This window comes from Diospyros lotus, chromosome 8, assembly GCF_014633365.1.
Source record: "Diospyros lotus cultivar Yz01 chromosome 8, ASM1463336v1, whole genome shotgun sequence".
Lineage (NCBI taxonomy): Eukaryota > Viridiplantae > Streptophyta > Magnoliopsida > Ericales > Ebenaceae > Diospyros > Diospyros lotus.
Window position 1 is genome coordinate 32,405,798 of NC_068345.1, and position 20,914 is coordinate 32,426,711.

General features: G+C 36.8%; 2 protein-coding genes and 1 long non-coding RNA gene across 6 annotated transcripts; 1 reads left to right on the plus strand and 2 right to left on the minus strand.

Annotated features, from left to right (window-relative positions):
- Positions 1-605: 605 nt before the first annotated feature.
- LOC127808928 (neutral ceramidase 2-like) lies at positions 606-11,140 on the minus strand. 2 transcript variants are annotated; one of them, XM_052347660.1, is made up of 8 exons: positions 10,325-11,140; positions 10,032-10,240; positions 9,614-9,916; positions 8,957-9,483; positions 8,726-8,851; positions 8,523-8,586; positions 7,815-7,984; positions 606-7,206 (listed from the first exon to the last, which is right to left on the minus strand). In XM_052347660.1, exons 1-8 carry the CDS (start codon positions 10,657-10,659, stop codon positions 6,652-6,654), a joined length of 2,289 nt encoding a protein of 762 aa, XP_052203620.1. In that variant the 5' UTR covers positions 10,660-11,140; the 3' UTR covers positions 606-6,651. The 2 variants fall into 2 exon arrangements, with proteins under 2 accessions (XP_052203620.1, XP_052203621.1); XM_052347661.1 differs by having other exon boundaries at positions 607-7,206; positions 8,957-9,474.
- An 82-nt stretch (positions 11,141-11,222) lies between these two features.
- On the plus strand, positions 11,223-17,248 carry LOC127808930 (uncharacterized). Of its 3 annotated transcripts, none has more exons than XR_008025009.1 (4): positions 11,223-11,358; positions 11,617-13,744; positions 16,537-16,688; positions 16,875-17,248. It is a non-coding gene; the product is annotated as an uncharacterized LOC127808930 (long non-coding RNA). The 3 variants fall into 3 exon arrangements; XR_008025008.1 differs by lacking the exon at positions 11,223-11,358 and having other exon boundaries at positions 11,373-11,958; positions 13,676-13,744; XR_008025007.1 differs by lacking the exon at positions 11,223-11,358 and having other exon boundaries at positions 11,377-13,744.
- An 800-nt stretch (positions 17,249-18,048) lies between these two features.
- On the minus strand, positions 18,049-19,300 carry LOC127808929 (phosphoprotein ECPP44-like). Its single transcript, XM_052347662.1, has 2 exons — positions 18,890-19,300; positions 18,049-18,726 (listed from the first exon to the last, which is right to left on the minus strand). Exons 1-2 carry the CDS (start codon positions 19,139-19,141, stop codon positions 18,337-18,339), a joined length of 642 nt encoding a protein of 213 aa, XP_052203622.1. The 5' UTR covers positions 19,142-19,300; the 3' UTR covers positions 18,049-18,336.
- Positions 19,301-20,914: the final 1,614 nt, after the last annotated feature.

Below are 20,914 nucleotides of genomic sequence, written 5' to 3' on the forward strand. Positions count from 1 at the left end.
AACTCATGACAAAATGAGTGCTTATTACATGTACTTTTGTACTGTTTATTACATGTAAAAAAAGGAGTAGATTGAATAGAATCAATAGGCTCAATAGGATGAACATAGTGACTGGGTGCAGCTGGAACAAAAGCTGAATTCAGTCGGTAGAGTCCATTCCTAAGATGTCCTTGAAGTAACATCTGTCTGGAATCCTTGTCCTTGACAATACATGAATGTGAATCAAATTCAGTAACAACATTATTATCGCAAGTTAATTTAGAAACACTAATCAAGTTTTTCTTCATTTGAAGAACATGAGGTAAAAAGATAAAAGATTTAGGACCAGAAACGGAAGAAATTTGTGTAGTACCAATAGCTGAGATAGGTAAAGACTTACCATTACCAATTGTTACTTTGTCACTGCCATGATAAGGTGAACAAATGGATAGATTATTAACACCGGAGGTAATGTGGTTAGTGGCTCTAGAGTCCACAAACCATGAAGGATCAGACTGATCATAAGGTAGGAATGTAGGTTCAGATGATTGAGGTGTGGTGCCATAAGCAATGCCATGAGATGAACCTAAATCAGTCATGTAGCCTTCCCTAGAGTCTCGAACAGAAGCTAGGTATGCCTGAGAATCATGAAAATTGATCTGACTAACTGAATTTCCTCTTCCAAAATTAGAACTAGAACTCCGATGAAATTTTTTATCAAATCTGTGGTAACATTTATCCACAAAATGCCCTAGTTTTCCGCAAAGCTGACAATAAATTCTTTTTCCAGTTGATCTACCTCTACCTCTACCTCATCTAGTGCCAAAATGACCTCCTCGATTATTATAACCTCCTCTAGTGTTTGTAATAGATCCATTTCCATTTTGTGAGGAATAAGAAGCAACGTTAACTGACATTGAAGATGACATAGGTGAATCAAAAGTAGTTGTCAAATGTGACACATTCTGTGTGACTAACCGCTGTTCATGCATCAAAAGAAGATATTGCACATTTTCTAAATCTATTTCATCCATCTAGTATGTTATGAGACTAACAACAGTCTCATAGTCATGATCTAAACCATTTAAGATAGCTAGTAATAGCTTCTTATCAGGAAGAGGTTTGGCTGCAAGAGCATGGCTTATTGTTTTGATCTTTAAAATATAGTCATTAACAGATAGAGATTCATTCTTTACTGAACGTAATTGTTGCTTTAATTGAAAATATTTTGCAATGGTTTGTCTAGAATATAGCTTCTCCAAGGTAGACCATACCTCAGCAGATGATTCACAATGAATCACCTATGCCAGGACATCTCTACCAATGGTCGAGAAAAGCCAGTCAAGAAGAAACTGGTTTGACCGCAACCAATCCATATAATCATCATTCAATTTTGTAGCTTCAGCATCGCCACTGTCTGGATCCATAATAAACTTTAGAGGAGGTGTTGAATTGTTTAGAAATTGAATCATATCGAATGCTCGAATAGTAGCTAGAACTTGAGCTTTCCAAAATATGTAGTTCCTGTTGTCGAGCTTGATCGGTACATAATTCAAAGCTTTCGCAACTGCACCAAAACTAGTATGCGAAGTCGAAGAAAGAGAGGAAGACGAACGAGGAGGAATCGAAGATGAGGTACAGTGATTTGAATCAGATGCCATGACTTACGTTGAATGCTCTAATACCATGTCAAAACTTAATAAACCCTAGGATAGATGAACAAACAGAAGAGAAAAAAATTGCACTTAACTTCGTAATTCTGATTAGAGAATGAAAATCACACCGTAATTAGTTAGCTTTGCTGTTTATATATATAACAGCTAAAGCTCTTACACTGACATAATGAAATAAGCCTATACAACTTAACTTAAAAATATAGCACAAGCTACAACTAACAAACATGGCACAAGCTATAGCTAAAGCTATTGTACGCTACAGTATAATATGCTTCAAAAAAACACATGTTATAGCTCGAGGAGAAAATTTTGTTCGATGAGAAGGCAGTGTAGAGTCAAGGAGTAATTCACATGGGAATGATACAATACTTGATAGGGCGAATTGTTTTGTAGAATCAGAGCATGAGTCCTATTAATCAAGAATGTAGCAGTAAGAATACAATCCCCCCAAAACTTTATAGGAATTCTGGACTGAAAAAGAAGTGCATAGCCACATTAAGGAGATGTTGGTGTTTCCTTTCCACCACTGAGTTTTGTTCAGGCCTGCACATGAAAACTGATGAATGACACCTTTAAAGGCAAAATATTCAGTAAATTATAATTCTGAGGCATTATCAGATCTGAACTTTTTAATCACTTTATTAAATTGAGTTTCAATTAAAAAGAAGAACTTGGGAATAATGATCCTAGCCTCAGATTTGTGTTTCATAAGAAAGACTCAAGTAAATCTAGTGCAGTCATCAACTAAAGTGAGGAAGTATCGATGCCCAGCATAAGTTGGCGTATGATAAGGACCCCAAGTGTCACAATGCACAAGTTCAAAAGCACACGAAGACATGTGATTATTTGAAACAAAAGAAAGCCTCATCTGTTTAGCTAAAGGGCATATAGAACAAAAATCAAGTCCAAGATTGCTATAGTGCAATTGATCTTTTAAAGTATCAATTTTCTTAAAAGATAAATGTCCTAGCCTATTATGCCAAGTACTCTTATCAATCACATGAGCGATAGTAAAGTTTTGAATACATCCCATATTAGTCATCCTATCACAAGAAGCATCATTGGTGACATAAAAAACATACAAGCCTTCAATCAAATCACCTTTGCCATCTTCAAACTGTGAGTGTCCTGAATAATACAAGCATGAGAAGAGAAGTTGAGACTTAAGCCATTTTTCCCAACTAATTCACTTATATAGACTAGGTTGAACTTGAATTGAGGAACATATAGAACATTTTTCAATAAAATATGTGGGGTATGCTTCACAGTGCCAACAAAATCTACTAATATCTTAGTATGATCAGGGAGAGATATAGAAGCATTTCTAATAGGCCTTAGTTCAACAAATGAGGATTTGCTACAGCAAAAATAGCTAGTGGCTCCAGAATTCAATATCCAATACTTAGGATTAAACAACACACTCTCATATATAGAGAGACAAGTACCTGACACCTGATCAGTAGAAGTATCAGACTTTGTACTTGTTTTAGGCATTGTTAGGTGAGAACTCAACATATTCAGCAAGTGTTGATACTGCCATGGGTTCAAAGACTGCATAAACCTTTTAATTTCTTGAGAATTACCACTTCTTGCATCAGAAACTTGACTAACAACAACAGACTTAGCGTTAGAATTTGTTTGGTTAGGATTATTCTGTTGCTTGGGCTTGTACCCCAAGGGATATCCATGAAGTTTATAGCATTTGTCTACTATGTGTCCATTATACCCACAGTGAATGCATATAGGCCTTTTCTGAAATCTATTTTGGTTATGCTTGCTCACATTATGCTTAATAGAAAATGCAATGGGATTAGAACCTTTTGCACTAAGAATAGTCCTCTGATTTTCTTTTTGTATAACCAGGGCAAATTATAGGTTTGAAATGCTATGACACACACCCAAGAGGGGGTATGATAGAATTTAAAATCTTTTTGATACAAATAAAGTTTTAGTGAGTTAAAACATAAAATATGTATAGAATGACAAATGCAATGCTTAAAGGATAAAAAGCAAGAAAGATAAAGAACACAAAAGATTTATAATGATTCAACTTAAATCAAGTCTAATCCATTATCTTAGCTTTTCACTAAAGATTTTAAACCAATTCACTAAAACCTCCTACTTAGACAAGTAAGCCCTCTAGCTACCAAAACTAGGAAATACAAGAAATGTACAATAAGAGAGAATCTAAGAAATAAATCTCTTAGTTACAAGTCTCTCAAAATGATATAAGGCTTGAAACAAATAAATACAAATGAAGATCAAAGCCTTTGAGAGAAAATTATGAAAGCACAAATACAATTGAGAAGTATGAAAATAATTTGTAAGCTCACTTCACTTCATTCTCATCCATTAGCCTCTTCTAAATCATTCTTGATTTATATTTATAAGCATCCCAAGAGTTTCAAGTGAAAACTAGCCATTTGTAGTCGTTGGATTTTGAAAACTAGTCGTTGGAGGTTGTCAGAGACACAAATTGTCGACAGATGAGTGAAAATCGGTCGACACATTCAATGCAAATATTTTGTTAGTTGACAGATCGAACGACTTAGTGGATAGATTCAAGGGTTAGTCGACAGATGAAAATGAGTTCGTCGACATATTGAAAGCATTAGTCAACAAATTGAAAGAAATATAAGTTTGTGCACATAAATGAACAAAGGAGTTTCTAGTTGGAGTGGTTCCTTGCGTGTACTTAAGGCTTAAGCTTGCTGGTGGCGTGGTTTGAATCCTAAGGGCAGCAATGTTCATTTTTATTTTTAAGCTCTTTGAAAAATAACTTTTTGGAGTATTTTTAATTAAATAAAAATCATAATATTTCAAATGCAAATTTATCATGATGAAATTAATTTTTATTTAATAATAAATTTTTTAATCAAGTAAAAATATAATATTCCAAATGTCATTAAAAAATTTATGACAAGATATTTTGGCGTTGGATTTAATTTTCATTCAACAATTTTGATCAAATAGAAACATAATATTTTAAATGTCATCAAAAAATCTATAACAAAATTTTTGACATTTAATTGTACGATGAAATTAACTTTTTTGTTTTTGCTACTTAATAAATCATATAAAAGAAATTAGAGCACCAAGTAAATAAATAAAAATTAATAAAATAATTTCATCATAAAATACAATTGAATTTCATCATTAAAATTATATCAAAGACAAAAATATCAATCTATAAAGAGCGTGCATAGTCTCTTGCCTTTGAAAATGTTTTGCCTCATTTATTCAATAGTTCAAAACCAATTTATAAAAATCATTTAAGAGATTCTTTTAAATCTTAATACTTGTTTTTGTAAATCTCTATACATGTAATTCATTTGATTTTTATTTTTACAAAGGTACTTGAAATTGATTTTTGTTTGAAAATCATATTTGACTTGAGATATAAATAATTTTTTTTTCATCATCAAAACTAACACAAGAGTAAAATATTAGCAAATATTTTGTTAATTGGGGGAATTTGATCCATAAGCAAATACAAGAGTAAAATATTAGCAAATACTTTGTTAATTGGGGGAATTGGATCCATAAGCAATAGTTGTCCTCTAACTTGTGCAAAAGAATCATTTAGCCATTAAGAAAGACATTACATATTCAACTTGATAGTGTTAAGCTAGGGATTTAGTACCACCACATGTACATTTCCCACATGAGCACCCCAGCCTATAGTTGCTAAGTTTTTCCTAGAGAGTCTTAAGTTTTGTGAAATATGCACTCACGGATAATTATCCTTGATTCAAATTCATCAATTCTCTCCTAAGTTGGAAAATTCGAGGTCCGTTACTTTGTTGAAATTTTTTCTTTAGATCAGTTCATATATCGTGAGCAGAATCAGAGAAAATTAAACTTGAAGATATCTCCTTAGAAACAACGTTCAATATCCAAGAAATCACCATATTATTATTTCTGATCCAAGCATTGAGAAGAAGAGTGTCACTTGATGGTCGAGAAATCGAACCATTTATAAACCCTAGCTTATTCTTTACCAATAATGCGATCCACATTGCTGGGCTCCAAGAAGCATAGTTATCTCCTGTCAAAGGCTGAGACACCAGGACCAGGCTAGGGTTGTCAGAGTGATGTAAGAAAAAAGGACTCGTTATGTCGTCAATGGCGGAATTGAGCCTTAACGAGGAAGAGGATAGATTTTCCGTCGCTATAAATCAAAGATGGACGAACAGATTTTGAAAAAACAAAGAAAGATATAGAATAAAGGAAATCGCAAGATTCGCGATTACCAGAAGAAATAGTTGATTGCAGATCTCCAAACAAGGAAGAGTCGCAAGCAATCGAAAAAAAATACAGACCTCTGACTAGAGATTCACACTACGGTAGTCAGAAGAAGAACATGACGTCAATAAAAAGAAGAAACGAAGAGGTGAAGCAAGCGGAAGGCAACCTAGGGCTTCAAATTCGCTCTGATACCATATTAGAAACAGAGGGAGAGAGAGTGAGAGAGAGAGTATGTAAAATGCCTCATTGACCATTTTATTCATTGATTTTGGCTTTAAATACCCTAAAACTAAAACATCATCTAATTACAAGAATTTACAATTATGCCATTGGTTTAACTATACAACAAACTAATAATAGTAACATACAAAACAACAATATAACAGAAACAAAATACAAAAGAATACGGCAAAGTTTGTTAGATATGCTATTCATGTGATGGCATTTTCAGAGGGATTCTTCCTCTATAACGAATTTAGCTAAGAAGCAGAGAGCTACTTCACATTGACTGAATTAAAATCTATTTAAATATAGTGGAGAATCTCCAAGTATTTTTGCAACTAACTGAATTAAAATCTATTTAAATGTTCTGGAAAATCTCAAAGTATTTTCTCCACTTTATAATTCTTAAAACTCTTAAATGCAAATCATTATTTACCTGATTTGCATTCTGATAGATACAGAAAAGGTTCAGCTACTCGTAGTTTTATTTCATCTAGGGGAAGTGGTGCACTTCTGGATTGTTATCTTAAGACACTGCAAATGCACTAGATGCCCCAGTAAAGTATTTGATTGGGGATTTATCTGTTTTCCTTGATGATCCAAAGTGCCTCAAGCGATAAATCCCAGAGCTAGCCTCCTCTGGAACTTCCCATTCGAGGGTTGCTAAGCCATATAAACTGCTGTTATCTAATTTCCACTTGAAGAATAAGCTGAAATCGTCATCATCATAAGCTGGAACCCATCTTTCCCCTTGAAGCATCTCTAACACAGCAAATGTGCCTTCGGTCAACAGGTCATATCTGGGGTTGGGACTCCAAAACGTGGCACTTGCTTTATCTCCCTTTCTGAATGAACCGCTTTTAGGAACTGATATGTCTTCTTTCATGTCACCAAAGTCTATGCCAGGGGGAGGTGAGTCACCAGAAGGGTCTGGCAAGAGGCTGAGCTGAACAGAGGAGAGATCTGGAGGTGATGGGCCTTTCTGGGGTAAATTCTCTCCTTTGGCCATCGCTTTTGCAAGTTTCTTAAATTCTTGAATATATGCTGATAATGTGTGCGGGCCATAGAGTGTTGAAGCAGCCTGTACAGTTCATTATATGTAGGCAGATTACTTCAATTTACCATTAAGTCATGACTTGATGATTGTGTACCCCCATTGTATCTTGAAACTAATCTAGTGCTAACTCATGAACCCGAAAGATGAAAGCCTGTATCTCAAAGTTAGGGATGCGTCCTATTTGTTTTTGATGAATTGAAAATTTGGATCATATTACAAATGAAAAGTCTAAAAAAGTTATTTGGGTTGGCTTGGTTATCATTCTGAAAATTGTTTTCTTCTTTTGACAACGGATAAACTAAAAGAGGATGAGTTTGGTAAACTAATCCTCTCCTCTTAGCTGGTTTCAAGAATTTTGGTTGATATGCAAATAAACATAAAACAAAAACAATTGATTTGAAATTTTTACTTTTTTCAATTATGAAATTAAATAAAATAAAGTGAAAATACAGAAACCATAATCAAATGGGCTCTTTGTCTACTTGGAGAATAAATAGTGATTTTGCTGAACCCTTAAAGATATGGTTGACTCCTAGATTAAGATTTAAGGAGCTGGAAGACAGATATGATCTCAGGAATTAACATTGTTAAACTACTAAACGAAAGAGATCTTGTCACAAGCAACTTTGTACCTCATATCGTTGTTGCCCATATTCCTCAATAGTTGCAACGTACTGCGAATAAGTATTTGTGAGGCCTGCTATTATGACTTGGGTTGTATTGTCAAATTCACCATTGCCCTCACTTATCAGTGTCTCTTTGACTGCCTCCCTTAGTCTCCGGCCAGCCATTGTAGTGAACTCTGTAATATCTCATAGAAGGTTAGAGGCTGTTACCTTCTATCAAAAGAATGCAGTTCATGCTATTTGGTGCTTGGTGGTTGTAGAGTGAAAGTAGTTTAAGTTTAAGATGGACATCTGGACTTTTCTGGATAATTAAATACTATTCTTGCAAAACTTTGTTTAGGTAAATAGTTGGAATAAGAATAACTAGGCAGTAGCATTTTTGAAATTAAAAGTTAGAATGTTGAATGTTTTGGTTTGAAAGTAAAAGATAACAAGAAATCATGGCTAGGTGGGACTTCCCACTTGTATAGCCATGCTGGGACTTTTTGTTGTAGGAATATTTGAATGCAGGCCGGCCTAAGTTTGGGTAGAAACCAGTTGGTCTTTGGTTTTGAGCCTAAAGAAGCTTGTGTCATCAATGGTAGCACCAGAACTCCAAATATTGGTGATAAAAGTGGAAATTTGAGTGTTCCTGTTATTGTTAGTGTGGAAGCTACTATAACATGGACATGAACCGTTTATTGGGGGGAAAAAGTTGTGTGAAGGAAATCAAACCTCCTGGAACAGAGAGTATGATCAGCCTGCCTAACCTCAGCATTTGAATTGGCAGAATTGCCGGCTGCATGTACATCCACAAAAGCAAATTAGAAAATCTCCTTTTCGTTTAGCAATTTTATTTGAAAAAAGCCTAATTTCATAGAGGAAGTTCGGGTTTTGGCTGATGCATGGATTGAGGACAGAATAGAAAGTTGCCTTACCGACCAAGCATAGGGTTCAAACATTTCTCCACTGTCAAGCAAAATGGCCTTAGGCTTTTGACAGTCTACCTGATACTCACTTGGTTCCTTCAGCAAGTCCCTCAACTTTTTCCACAACTTGTTGATCTGTTCATAAAATAAATAATAGGAATTTATGTTATGGACTGTGAACCCGAGTGTCAAGGAAATTAATGCTCCAATATGGGCTTGAAAGACAAAAGAAGATGATACCTCTGTATCGCCTTGCTGAAAACCAAACATACCGGGTCCATCAGTAGTTCCAGCAGCAAAACCTGGGCCCAGGGCTGCTGGACAAGTCTTCACCACCTTTCCATTCAAGTCCACTTCCAAATCTGTGAAATTCAGATGAACATGGCGACAGTCTATCTTCCCAGTCAACTCTTCTTCAACAGATGTAAATAGCTCAACAGCCCTCTTGAACTGCTTCTCTCCTATGATCCTCGTGCTTAGCACTTCATCTGGGTACCCAGGCCCACGGCCCACGCAGAGAGTGTCGTCGCCGTGGCAGGAAGAGTGGTTGAAATCACAAGGCAATCCGCTGTCAGTGCAGAAGGCTCCAAGAACATTGGGGCTCACATCTCCAACGTTTGATTGACAGAAGGCCCCTACAAACAGAGACCCATCGTTCTTCCTCACCTTGAAGCCTTCGCTAGTTGTTTTCTTGCAAGGCTGCCCTCCCGTGGCCTTGATATTCGATGCTTTTTCTAGCAAATTTCCATTATCTTTCTCTGCAACTTCTGACTATCGTGTTAAAAGGGGAAAGTATTCAATGCAACTCTCATACAACCTCTTTGGCGCAGTGACATGGCATGACATTTCAATTATAGGTAGTGTCATGTCTTCATGGATAGATCAAAGTTGACATACCTGATGTGCTAGTGTTAGGGGATGAGGCGGTGGAGTTTGTGGTGGAGGAAGCGAACCAGTCCTCGAAGAACCTAGCTGCGGCACCCTTGTTGTCGCCGCTGATGAGCTTGTTGTTCCGGCTCATGGAGGTTCCGTGGGTGGCAAACCAGCTGAATGCTCCAATGCTCTTCCGGCTCTCTCCGTCCACAAACTTCAGAAGCGTCATCTCCGTGTCGACATCGCGGCCATACCTGGCTCGTTCCTCCGCGGGGTTTAATAAATATGCGCTCGGGCTTCTGTTTATTCCAGCATTCTCCACATCTCCTGCAAAACGACCATATTATGTATTATTGACTGAAAGGATTCTCCTACATATAAGTTGGTGCAAGTGCAGTTTATTAGGATCATTTATAGAGATTTAGAGACGAAAAACGCTCACCTACGTTGACGAAAATGGAACCGGGCTTGAGACTTTCATGAGCTTGGGCAATGCTCATCTCAATTGCAGTGACAATGGCATCAAATGATTGTGGGACAAATCCAAGAGAAGTAATCGAGTAAAGAAGATACTGCAAATATCCTCCGGGCCCAGCATGAGTATGGGTTCCACTTATTGCCACGTTATCTTCGGTGTACAAGTTTCCATACCTAATTTACAACACACAATTTTTGTTTAGATAAATATGGGATAAAAATCAGTGCATGGGCTAGGATTCATGCATATCTAATTACCTTGACTGCAGCCTCTCGATTACTCTGATCGTAACAAGTTGGGAAGCCATGCCAGCATCAAGATTTACAAAAGCAAACCTTGCGCCTTGAGGGCTCTCCGCGACCACGAAAGCTCTTGCTCTAAGCCGGAAGTGAACGCCGGCAGTATTCTGATCCATATTGGCGTATCCCATCATGTTCACATCTGCAGCCGGCCCCGTCATATCGTAGCTGCCCACTCCGATCAATAGTTCGCCATTAACACCTCCGAAAATCACAGCCACAACATACACAACAGCTAGAACTCCAACGAGTGATGCCGGAGATGGGCATTGCAGCACCCTGCTTCTGGCCATGAACTACTAGTCTTTCTGATTGGTTGAGGAGTTTCATCTTGATTAACGTCGTATTTATATTTTGGCTCGGGAATTGGCGTAGTTCTTAGTTAAGTTCAGCATTTGGCGGTTTGTAGAGTTTTATGGGTTGGCACATGAGTATCTGTTCTTGGGTTGCTCCGGATGAGGGAGTGGTTGACAAAGATGGGTTCTTGTCTAGTGTGTTTGATGTCTATCTTCCTCTGCCGATGAGATTTGGCTTTTCTGAATTTGTGCTGAATGATCGAAAGGCTTCACTTTCATATATATATATATATATATATATACTGCTGTAAATCTAGCGTTGTTCTCTCTTGAATTTTAGTGTCTTTTTAATGAATTAATTAGTCAAGGACTCTACATAATTATATAGTTGCCAGGAGAAGGATGTACGCGCACACATTTTTATGTATATTACATAGGGAACAATATATGTTCAGTATCCTGAGATTTATATGGGTAGAGTACCTGTGCATTTCCTTTTCTTCTCGAACCATTAGTTAACACATAAACTACCAAAATGCTTTATATCACCCCTCCCCCTTGGCGGCCATGGCCGTGGTGCTAGTTGCTGCGACGATGGGTGTCTCTCTCTCTTCGGATCAATAGAAGGTTTGGTAGGATTCGATCGCCATGGCTGAAACCTCTCTTTGCATACATGCATGTCGGTCCATTTGACAGGTAAGTTTTTTTGGTTTCTGTAGAAAATGGGGACAATGGATCCATATTTTATGGGATCCCATAAATTGAGGAAACATGTATCCATGTTTCATGGGTTTTACTTTTCTATGAAATATGGATACATGTATCCATGTTTTATGGGTTTTACTTTTCTATATTTTAGTGTGTATATAAGGTGTTGTATGTAGATTAGATAGGATGTGGAAGATATCATTTGCATTGTTATTTGTATTGTTATTGTATGTTTTATGGTATCAGAACCATCCATCGCGTGACTAGTACTTCCAATCGTACCAGACGAAAAGTTGCAGCGGCTGCCTTCGATTTGCCGATGGAGTTAACAGTCAAGTCCGCCACTATCATCAAATGCCAGGAGAGAAGGGAAAGAGTCTCCCGCATCCATCGGAACTAGCAACACCACCAAGTGTTGTTGCTTTCAGCAGCTGCTTTCAGTAGCCACACCATCACCTTCAATAGCTGTGCTGTCGGCCATATCCGACCATCCTTTGTTAGCGTAAACACTGCAGTCATCGACCTTAGATTGGTCAGGCCGCCAAAACCAGCCACCACTGAAGCCGCCACGCGTCGCCTATCAGAATAGTAAGCTAAAACTTCATTTGCTTCGATCTCTCTCTCTAGTGCTCCGATTACGACACTATCACCACAATTGAACTAGTCTTTCTAAGTGCTTCTAGATCCCTAAGGTTTCATTGCCATACGCCATCGTTCGCCACCATCGGCCGCCGTCCTCTGCCATTTTCTTTTTTCTGCTATCAGCTACTATTCCTTTTGGTACACCAGTGACTCTCATCCACTGCCTGCAGCACGTTCTATCCAATCCTCATTTAATCAGATATGGTTTTAGATTTGTTGGTGAGACTACTACTATTCATATTCAGATTTGGTTTGCTTCATATCATTGTCACTAACGTGAATATCAACAACCATTATTATTGATCAAATGACAAACTCCACTTCATCCACATTAGAATCGCCAAGTATCCCGACTATCTCCACCCCACAAGTGTCTTTAGTACCTAGTCAGTTTGAAAATTCGCTATACAAATCACATATCATAAATTGAATAGGAGCAATTTTAGAGAGTGGTATCAATCGGTATTGCTTGTGATCAAGGGAGGAGGAAAGATGGATATTTGACAGGAGCAATGACAACATCTCCATCGGATTCTGACACCTATAGTGTCTGGGAAGCAGAAAACTCTATTATGATGGCATGGTGGATAAACTCTATGGAGCAAAGAATTGGGCGCCTATATCTATTCTATGAAACAACAAAGGAAGTGTGGGATGCAGTACAAGAAATGTACTTAGATCTGGAGGATATATCTCAAAGTTTTAAAATTCGCTCTAGAATTCGATAAGGTACATTATCTGTCATTGAGTACTTTAATACACTCTCAAAACTTTAGTATAAAATCGATTTGTTTCACAATATTGAATGGAAGTGTTCGGGTAATAGAGTTCTATACAATAAGATGGTGGAAAGAGATCAAATATTTGATTTCTTACAAGGCCTGAATCAAGACCTTGATGACGTTGAGGACGTATTCTTGGCACAAAGCTACCTAACATGAAGGAGGTGTTTGCTAAACTCAAGCGTGAGGAAACAAGGAGGAAAGTAATGTCTTCTTCAGTACAAAACTCATCCATCGATAGCAGTACAAGGATCTGCTTTACTGCAAATTGAAATGAAGGATATAATCCAAAAACAACTTATGAAAGGACAAACGGCTATGGTGTGAGTATTGTAAGAAGCCCAATCATACCAAAGAAATGTACTGGGATATTCATAGCAAGCCTCCAGATTGAAAACCACGAAGCCAAAGGAAAAAAAAATGCCTATGTGGCTGAGACAACAATTGGTGTGACCTCCCAACCATTTACAACAGAACAAATGGAAATCATTCGAAAACTCATAACTCCTTCAATCATTGATGCCTCCAAAATTGTCCCTACTAGCTCTACAGTGCTTACATCGCATAAAAGTATATTTTCCTTATTGTCATGTAAAAACTCACATGATGCTTGGATAGTGGACACAGGTGCATCTGATCACATGACGAGCTCCACTACAGGATTCAGTAACTATCAACCATGTAAGGAAAGTATTGGTATTACTATAGCAGATGGATCCATGTGCACAACAATAGGGAGATGAGATATAGAACTCAATGGGTTGAAGTTGAATTCAGTTTTTCATGTCCTAAATCTGCAATGCAATTTAATTTCAGTGAGTAAACTAACCAAGGATTTGAATTGTTCAGTAATGTTTTTCCCTTCCTATTGTAAATTTCAGGATTTGTTTTCAGAAAGGACGATTGGGAATGCTGAGAAGCGAAATGGTCAACTTAAAGAAACTTGTCAGGTGTTGGTTCTCCTTTAAGAGCAAAATTACCTACTATTTTTTCCTTGTTTTCTAAATCCAATGTTATGTTGTGGTACCATAGATTAGGTCACCCCATTTTTTCTTATCTAAAGCATTTGTATCCTCAGTTGTTCGCTAATAAAGATCCTTCATCATTTCAGTGTGATTCTTGTATTCTTGTTAAGCAAACCCGTTTATTTTATACACCTCACACATACAAATCTTCTACTTCATTCCACTTCATTCATAGTGATGTGTAGGGACCATCATGGGTGTTGAACTTAACTGGGGATCGATGGTTTGTTATCTTTATTGATGACCACATTCGAGTATATTGAGTTTACCTGATGAGAGAAAAATCTGAAGTGACTGAACTTTTTAAAAAATTCCATAAGGTTATCACAAATGTTTTTAGGTCATCTATCCATATCCTTTGAACGGATAATGGTAGAGAGTATTTCTTACATGAACTCAATGAATATCTCCAATAATATGGAATACTTCACCGAAGTTCATGTGTGTATACTCCTCAACAAAATGAGGTTGCTGAGAGAAAAAATCGTCATCTATTGGAAGTTGCAAGATCCATCATGTTTGCTAGTCATGTTCCACACTCTTTTTGGGGTGAAGCCATTCTTACATCGGCGTTCCTTATTAATTGTGTTCCTTCCAAAGTTCTTCAATATCAAACACCCCTCAGTGCATTGTTATCTGTCTTTCCCTCCTCTCAGGTTCATAATTTTCTTGAACCCCGTGTGTTTGGGTGTGTAGTATTTGTTCATAAAGTTCAATCCAACCGAATCAAGTTTGATCCTAAAGCTCTCAAATGTGTATTTCTTGGTTATTCCTCCACACAAAAAGGCTATAAGTGCTATCATCTTTCTACAAAAAGGTTCATGATCTCATGTGATGTTTCTTTTGTTGAAAATCATACTTTCTACCTCAATGTTTTTCTCTAGGGGGAGATTAATTCTTAAGGAGACAAACCTGGGGAATCTTGTTTCTTTGACCCTTTTCATTTGATCTCCTCAACGTTTCCTTCTTAATCTGACTCAATTCCTTCAAGTTTTCCTTCCAAATCTGATTTTGTGTCAAAAAACAGTGATGATATGCGTCAAGAGAGAGAATCTAACACTATTGACCCAAATCCAATTCTGGTTTACTCTAAGAGACCACAAGCTCCAATGCAAACTCAAGAGTATAAATCAATGGCAGATCCTATGACTACAAATAATCAAGAAGAAGATGAGGAAAATGAATCATGTTGAGAAAAAGAAGAACCTACCAATAACATTGATCTTTCGATTGCTATAAGGAAGGGGATAAGGTTTTGTATGAGAAATTTCAAATATCCTATATCAGATGATGTTACATATACTAAATTATCAGGGAATTTCAAAGCCTTTGTTGCAAAGATTGATGTGATTCATATTTCGAGAAATGTTCATGAGGCGCTTCAAGATCCAAATTGGAAGGAAGTTGTGCTAGAAGAGATAAGACATTGAATGATAATGAAACTTGAGAAATGGTAAAACTACTGGAAGGGAAGAAAACAGTTGGCAATAAATGAATCTTCTTAGTGAAGTGAAGAAAACAGTTGGTTGGTTATTATAGGAGTCCTTGGCCAAGGCACGTACAATTGAAAATGAGTTTCGATGTCGGAAGAAGTTCTGATGTGTCATCTCGATCACCCCAAACTAGATCTTGGCATAGTTATAGAGTCCTGTGAGTTTGATCAGTTCATAACTTTCACTCGGTTGGGATGTTAATCAGTGGAAGGATTATAATTAATGCATGGTAATCAAATGCCCAAATAGGTTTACAAGAAGTTTGACTTCATTGCCATTAAGATTGTCCTGATATAATGTTAGAGGTCATTGAAAACCTTTTGTGGTGTTTTGAAAAAATGGAGAATTTCTCTTAATAGATTGAAGTGTTCGATCGGTATCAAAGAGTTTGACATTCTCCTGATTGATATATGATTGTGAACTTAGAAGGTCACATGCAAACTAGGCATACCATTGGATTAGTGATACATTGTTGCATGTGTTCTCAATCATCATTAAGAGTAAATGATTATGGATGTTGTTAAGAGTTAACAATGAGATTAATAAACTATTAAGAGTTAACAGTGGGAGACCATTAAGAGTTCATGGATATTTTTAAGAGTTAATGAGCATACTATTAAAAGTTAGTGAAAAAACAATTAAGAGTTAATAACGAGTCTTGATGTAATTTGTTGAAAGTTTTAATTTGTTGAATTAGACAAATAGTCAATTGGTTTTCTAAAACGATCAACCGTTTTTGGCAAAATATCTAAAATGATCGATAGGTCCCTTATAACGGTCAATAGTTTCTTTGAGTAGGCTTTTTGCTTGCGTGCAAGTCTTACAGTGATAGAGCATTTAATGCTCCTTCGCCTCTTCATTAATGAAGAGATAGAGAGAGAAAAGAGGCGTTAGAGGGAGAAAAAAAAAAGGAGAAGAGTTATCCTTCGGTCACACGATCGTGCCCCATCCCAGATGTGCAAGAGTCTCTCTCGACTTCAGCTCCTCGCATTGTTCTTCTTCTTTTTTCTTTGTTCCTTATTGTTCTCTTTCTTCTTTTGCTCCCATTTGCTTGCTTTTGATCCTAAGATTGTGAGATGATTACCATTTGTGTTGAGAACCAAAGCCCAACCTTGTGTCACTTTCCTATGGGCTTGTCTAGCACATGGGTCTAATGAAGATTTCAGTGATTGCTTAAACATGGACTAACTTGGTCTCTTATATTTGTGGGGGTGGCTTGGTCAGTCAAGTTGCAAATTTGGAGCAATTGATGGTGGATTGTGGATGGCGGTTCGAAAGCAACTCGTGAAGTGTTCACGGGAGCTTAAAGGATGGCCGGAATGTTTGGGTTTGAGGTGTAACAGAAGCATCAACTGACAGCAATATCATCGGAAGAGGTAACAATTACTATTTTATTTTCATTTGATGTTTTATATATATATGCATATGATTGGATTCATTTGTGTCTAGCAAGAATCGATCCGTTTCTGTTGCATTTTGTTATGATTTTTGAAAAAAAATTAAAAATCAACTTGTGTTCTCGCTCGTACCACTAAGCATTCTTTAGATTTGGTTGCTTTCAGTTTCAGGCAACTGAGAAGGGGCATTTTGAAAGCCTATTTCCAACAGGAGAGGTTCAATCCAGGAAAGCTGTGGAGGTTGGAGTCAGGACTGCAAAAATAACTTACTCATATCCGGTTAAATGGTAATAGATTAGCACTATTTGTTGCTAAGCTAAGTTAATTTGCAAATGCAATGCAAGGAGGTCTGGTTGGATTGTTTCCCAAGTCCAAAGTCATGTTTCTATTAATAGAATTATAAAAAAAAAAAGAAAAAGAAAAAAGAAATCAAGCACGTAAATCCAATAATACATAATGTAATTGCGGAATGGATGTCATGAGAGTGAGAGACCGTGATGGATCATGATCATGGATGAATGAGTCTGCCGACAGCCCCCCCCCCCCCCCCCCCCCTCTGGCCTATTTGATTCCAATGTGAATTAATCATGATAATGATGGGAATGAACTCATTACTAGTTTGACTTGTTATATACGTTACATATATAAATTTGGATGATTTGGCTGAGTGGAATGCATTTTTACCACGACAAGGACATTGACAACGAGGTATATGGGTAATTTTCTTTTACCTTCTCATAATAGAGGCATAAATAAATTTTAATAAATAGACATTTAGATTAACGTTATCCAGAGTAGTGTAATGCATGTTTTAATTTTAGTAGGAAGTCACGTAATAATGGACAATAATAATAATAATAAGACGTGTGCGGAGTGGGAAGGCGCAAGCAAGAAGTTGCTCAATCAGTAGAGGTGTGGGCCATTTAATAATAAATAAATCAAATCGGAACCAGGGGATAAGGCGGGTGACGACTGACTGATGGAGGGTATTGGCAAGTGGGGCCCCGTATTGCTTTCCATGCTCTCTGTATGGCTATTTCACGGCACTATCAAATAACTACCATTCAACTACCTCTTTCAAATAAGGACCATCATGCAGCAGCAGCAGCCACGAACACTTACGCTTTGGAATTTAAATTTTTGTAAAAATATTTCATATTCTATAGCTAGCTAGCTAGCTAGCTACCTTCTAAAGCCAATCCCTTCTAAGTTCTAAGCCTCCTTGAGATTCTGTGTCTCTCAAGGTCTCTCCGCTGGCAATTAAAGTGATATTGGTCGAAACAAAAGAAAGAAAAAACAGAGTGGGGCCCGGGCAGATAGATATTCAAAGAAGACCACAAAAGCAAACAACAAATCCATTGACAAAATGATCTCACAAACGCGCGGGAACGGCTTACAACACACATAATAATAATAATAATAAACATACAACAGCAGTGGTAGACTGGTAGTGGTAGTGATGGTGTGTGTGTATATATATATATATATATGCTCACTTATATATACTTTCATCAAATATAAACGGAAACACGAAAATGATAATCAAGCAGATCGAGCACCAACTAATATATTTAATAATTCAAGCAGGGAAACCAGAAAGCTGCGCCTGGGAAAGCAAGCAAGCGCCTCAATGGGACTCATGCTCCTTCGCTTTCTCCTTTTCCTTTTCCTCTTCTTCACTGCTCTTCGGGTGATACCCTGGAAGCTTCTCCTTGATCTTCTCCAATATACCTTTCTTCTCCTTGGGCTCTACTTCCTGGGGATACGTCGACTCTACCTCTGTCGGCGGCAGTACATGCTCTTCGGCGCCCTTCTTGTGCTGCCCCGGCAGCTTTTCCTTAATCTTGTCGAGAAATCCCTTCTTCTCTTCCGGCTCCGCCTCCACCTTCTCGATCGGCACTGATGTGTCCTCCTCCTCTTTCTTTTCCCCTGAAACTTTCTCCTTGATCTTCTCTTTCAGCCCCTTCTTTTTCTTCTTCTTCTCTCCTCCCTCTCCAGCTTCCTCCTCATCGCTCGACTGCAAATTCCAAATCCGTCAATCCGAGGTATACATACACACATATATATTATGCATTTCCGGCAAGTAAGATTCAGTTGATGATGATAATATATATATATATATATATTATTAACTAAAAAACTGGATATATAGACGTATATATAAAGATCGATATACTTACAGAGCTCGAGCTGCTATCGGATCGGTGCAGCTTCTCGCTCAGGCTAGGTTTCTTCTCCTTCTCCTCCGCCTTGGGCTCCTGCTCTGACACGTGCACCTTCTCGAACTCCTCGGCTATCACCACCTCCTCGTGGGGCTTCGGCTGCTCCACCTCTTCTTTCTTCCCCATGAAACCAAACAAGCCCCGATCTTTGGTCTCAATAACCTCTTCAGCAGTGACAGTAGTTACGGTGGTCTCCGGCTGCTCGGCCATTCTCCGATCGATCACAAACAGAGATTTGAGTGAACAAAGAAAGTAGCTAGCTAGCGAAGGTTCGTGATTAATTTAGAACAATTGTAAAGTAAAAGTAGCTATGAAGTAGTACTCTTGGTTGGAATTCGGAGGTTGTCGATGCTGGAATGGTGGCAATCAGGGAGTGGTGGGGTTTTTTATAGAAGAAAGAATAGAAGAAAGAACACGCGGACTAGACGCGATTAAGGCTTAATGAGAGAGAGAGAGAGAGAGGAGATGCCACCCGACACCTGCATGTCACTCAGCAGCAAAAAAGGAAAATGGGAAAAGAAAACTTGAAAAGGACAACCCCAACCCAGTTGGCAATGGCTTCCACTCAAATTTATTTACGTAAACAAATCACTTCAATTTCTTTTCCCATATAATAATATAGAGGTTTCCCCTTTTATAACAAATAAATATATAATATTACCTATTTTTAAAGAATAAGGTTAATTCATGCAAGTGGGGATATATTTTATTTTTTTTAATAAAGCTTATGTCCTACATTTTATTTTAAATAATATATATTTATTATACTTTATTACCATTATAAAGTACTCAGGACAGTGATTAGGGATGGATGGGTTTTCCAAACTCAGGTGATTTTAAATAAAAGTAGTGTTAACCATTACCTCAACGATAATGTTTACTAGAAAATGCTTTAAGTCTAAAAAATAAGGTATAATAGATATTTAAATGCCAACAAGTAATATAAATGTTAGTAGCTAGGGATGACAATAGATTAATAAATTAGGGTTATATTTGTTATTTAAATTATTTATATTTTAATTTATAAAGATAAAGTTTATTTGAATATTTATTAAATAAACCCTAATTACATATTTAAAAAATATAGATATAAAATATATTTTGAACATTTATCAAATAGGTACGCAAGTGAGAGGACCCATTGTCCTTCATAAATATAATTCATTCTTGAATAATATTTATTTATTATATTTTATTTTTAAAGTCTAATCATTTGTATTAGTTGGTGATAAATATTTTATATTTTAAAATATTTTATAACTTTTGAATTGCAAAAAATAAATACCCTCCGAAATAAAAATAGTAAATCTCATATATATTATTTAAAAATATGATACACTTATATTTTCTTAATAAATATGTTAAAAGTACTCATTAACATTATAAAAAATATGCTAATGATGGACTTACACTCAGTTTGAATTAACCACAAATTTATTTAAAGAATTAATAACATTTATTCTTAAACTATTAACTACTTTTCAAAGATTATAATCATTTTTTAAAAATATAAACATTTTAAAATTTCAAATATTTGAATATTAAGTGATAATTTATGAAGATGCATTACTAATTACTTGAGAGTATAATTACGCAAATTAAGTATTAGTCTAACATTATCTTAAAAATAAAATGTGTTTAATCTCCGATTACTAAATTATTTAAATTCCTTTAAAAAATTAGGTGGAATGCGTTGCCTAATATTAATTTATTATTTTTGGAATGAACTGACCCACCTTGGCTTCTCGTATTCTCTAATTATGGCAAATTATATTACGGGACCGTCAGTTATCTGACACCTGGCCGCCCAGCAAATTAATTTGCTTAGGTGTCAGCCAGCGGGAGCGAGTGTGAGTGGTCGTAAAATGGGGGCAGCGATCATGGGCGCCACGAGTCAAAAGCCAAAAGGAAAGAGCCGCGGGACACGCTGTCATCACTTGAGTACTTAACCATTGGATAGCCGACGCGTGTCGATAGATTTGA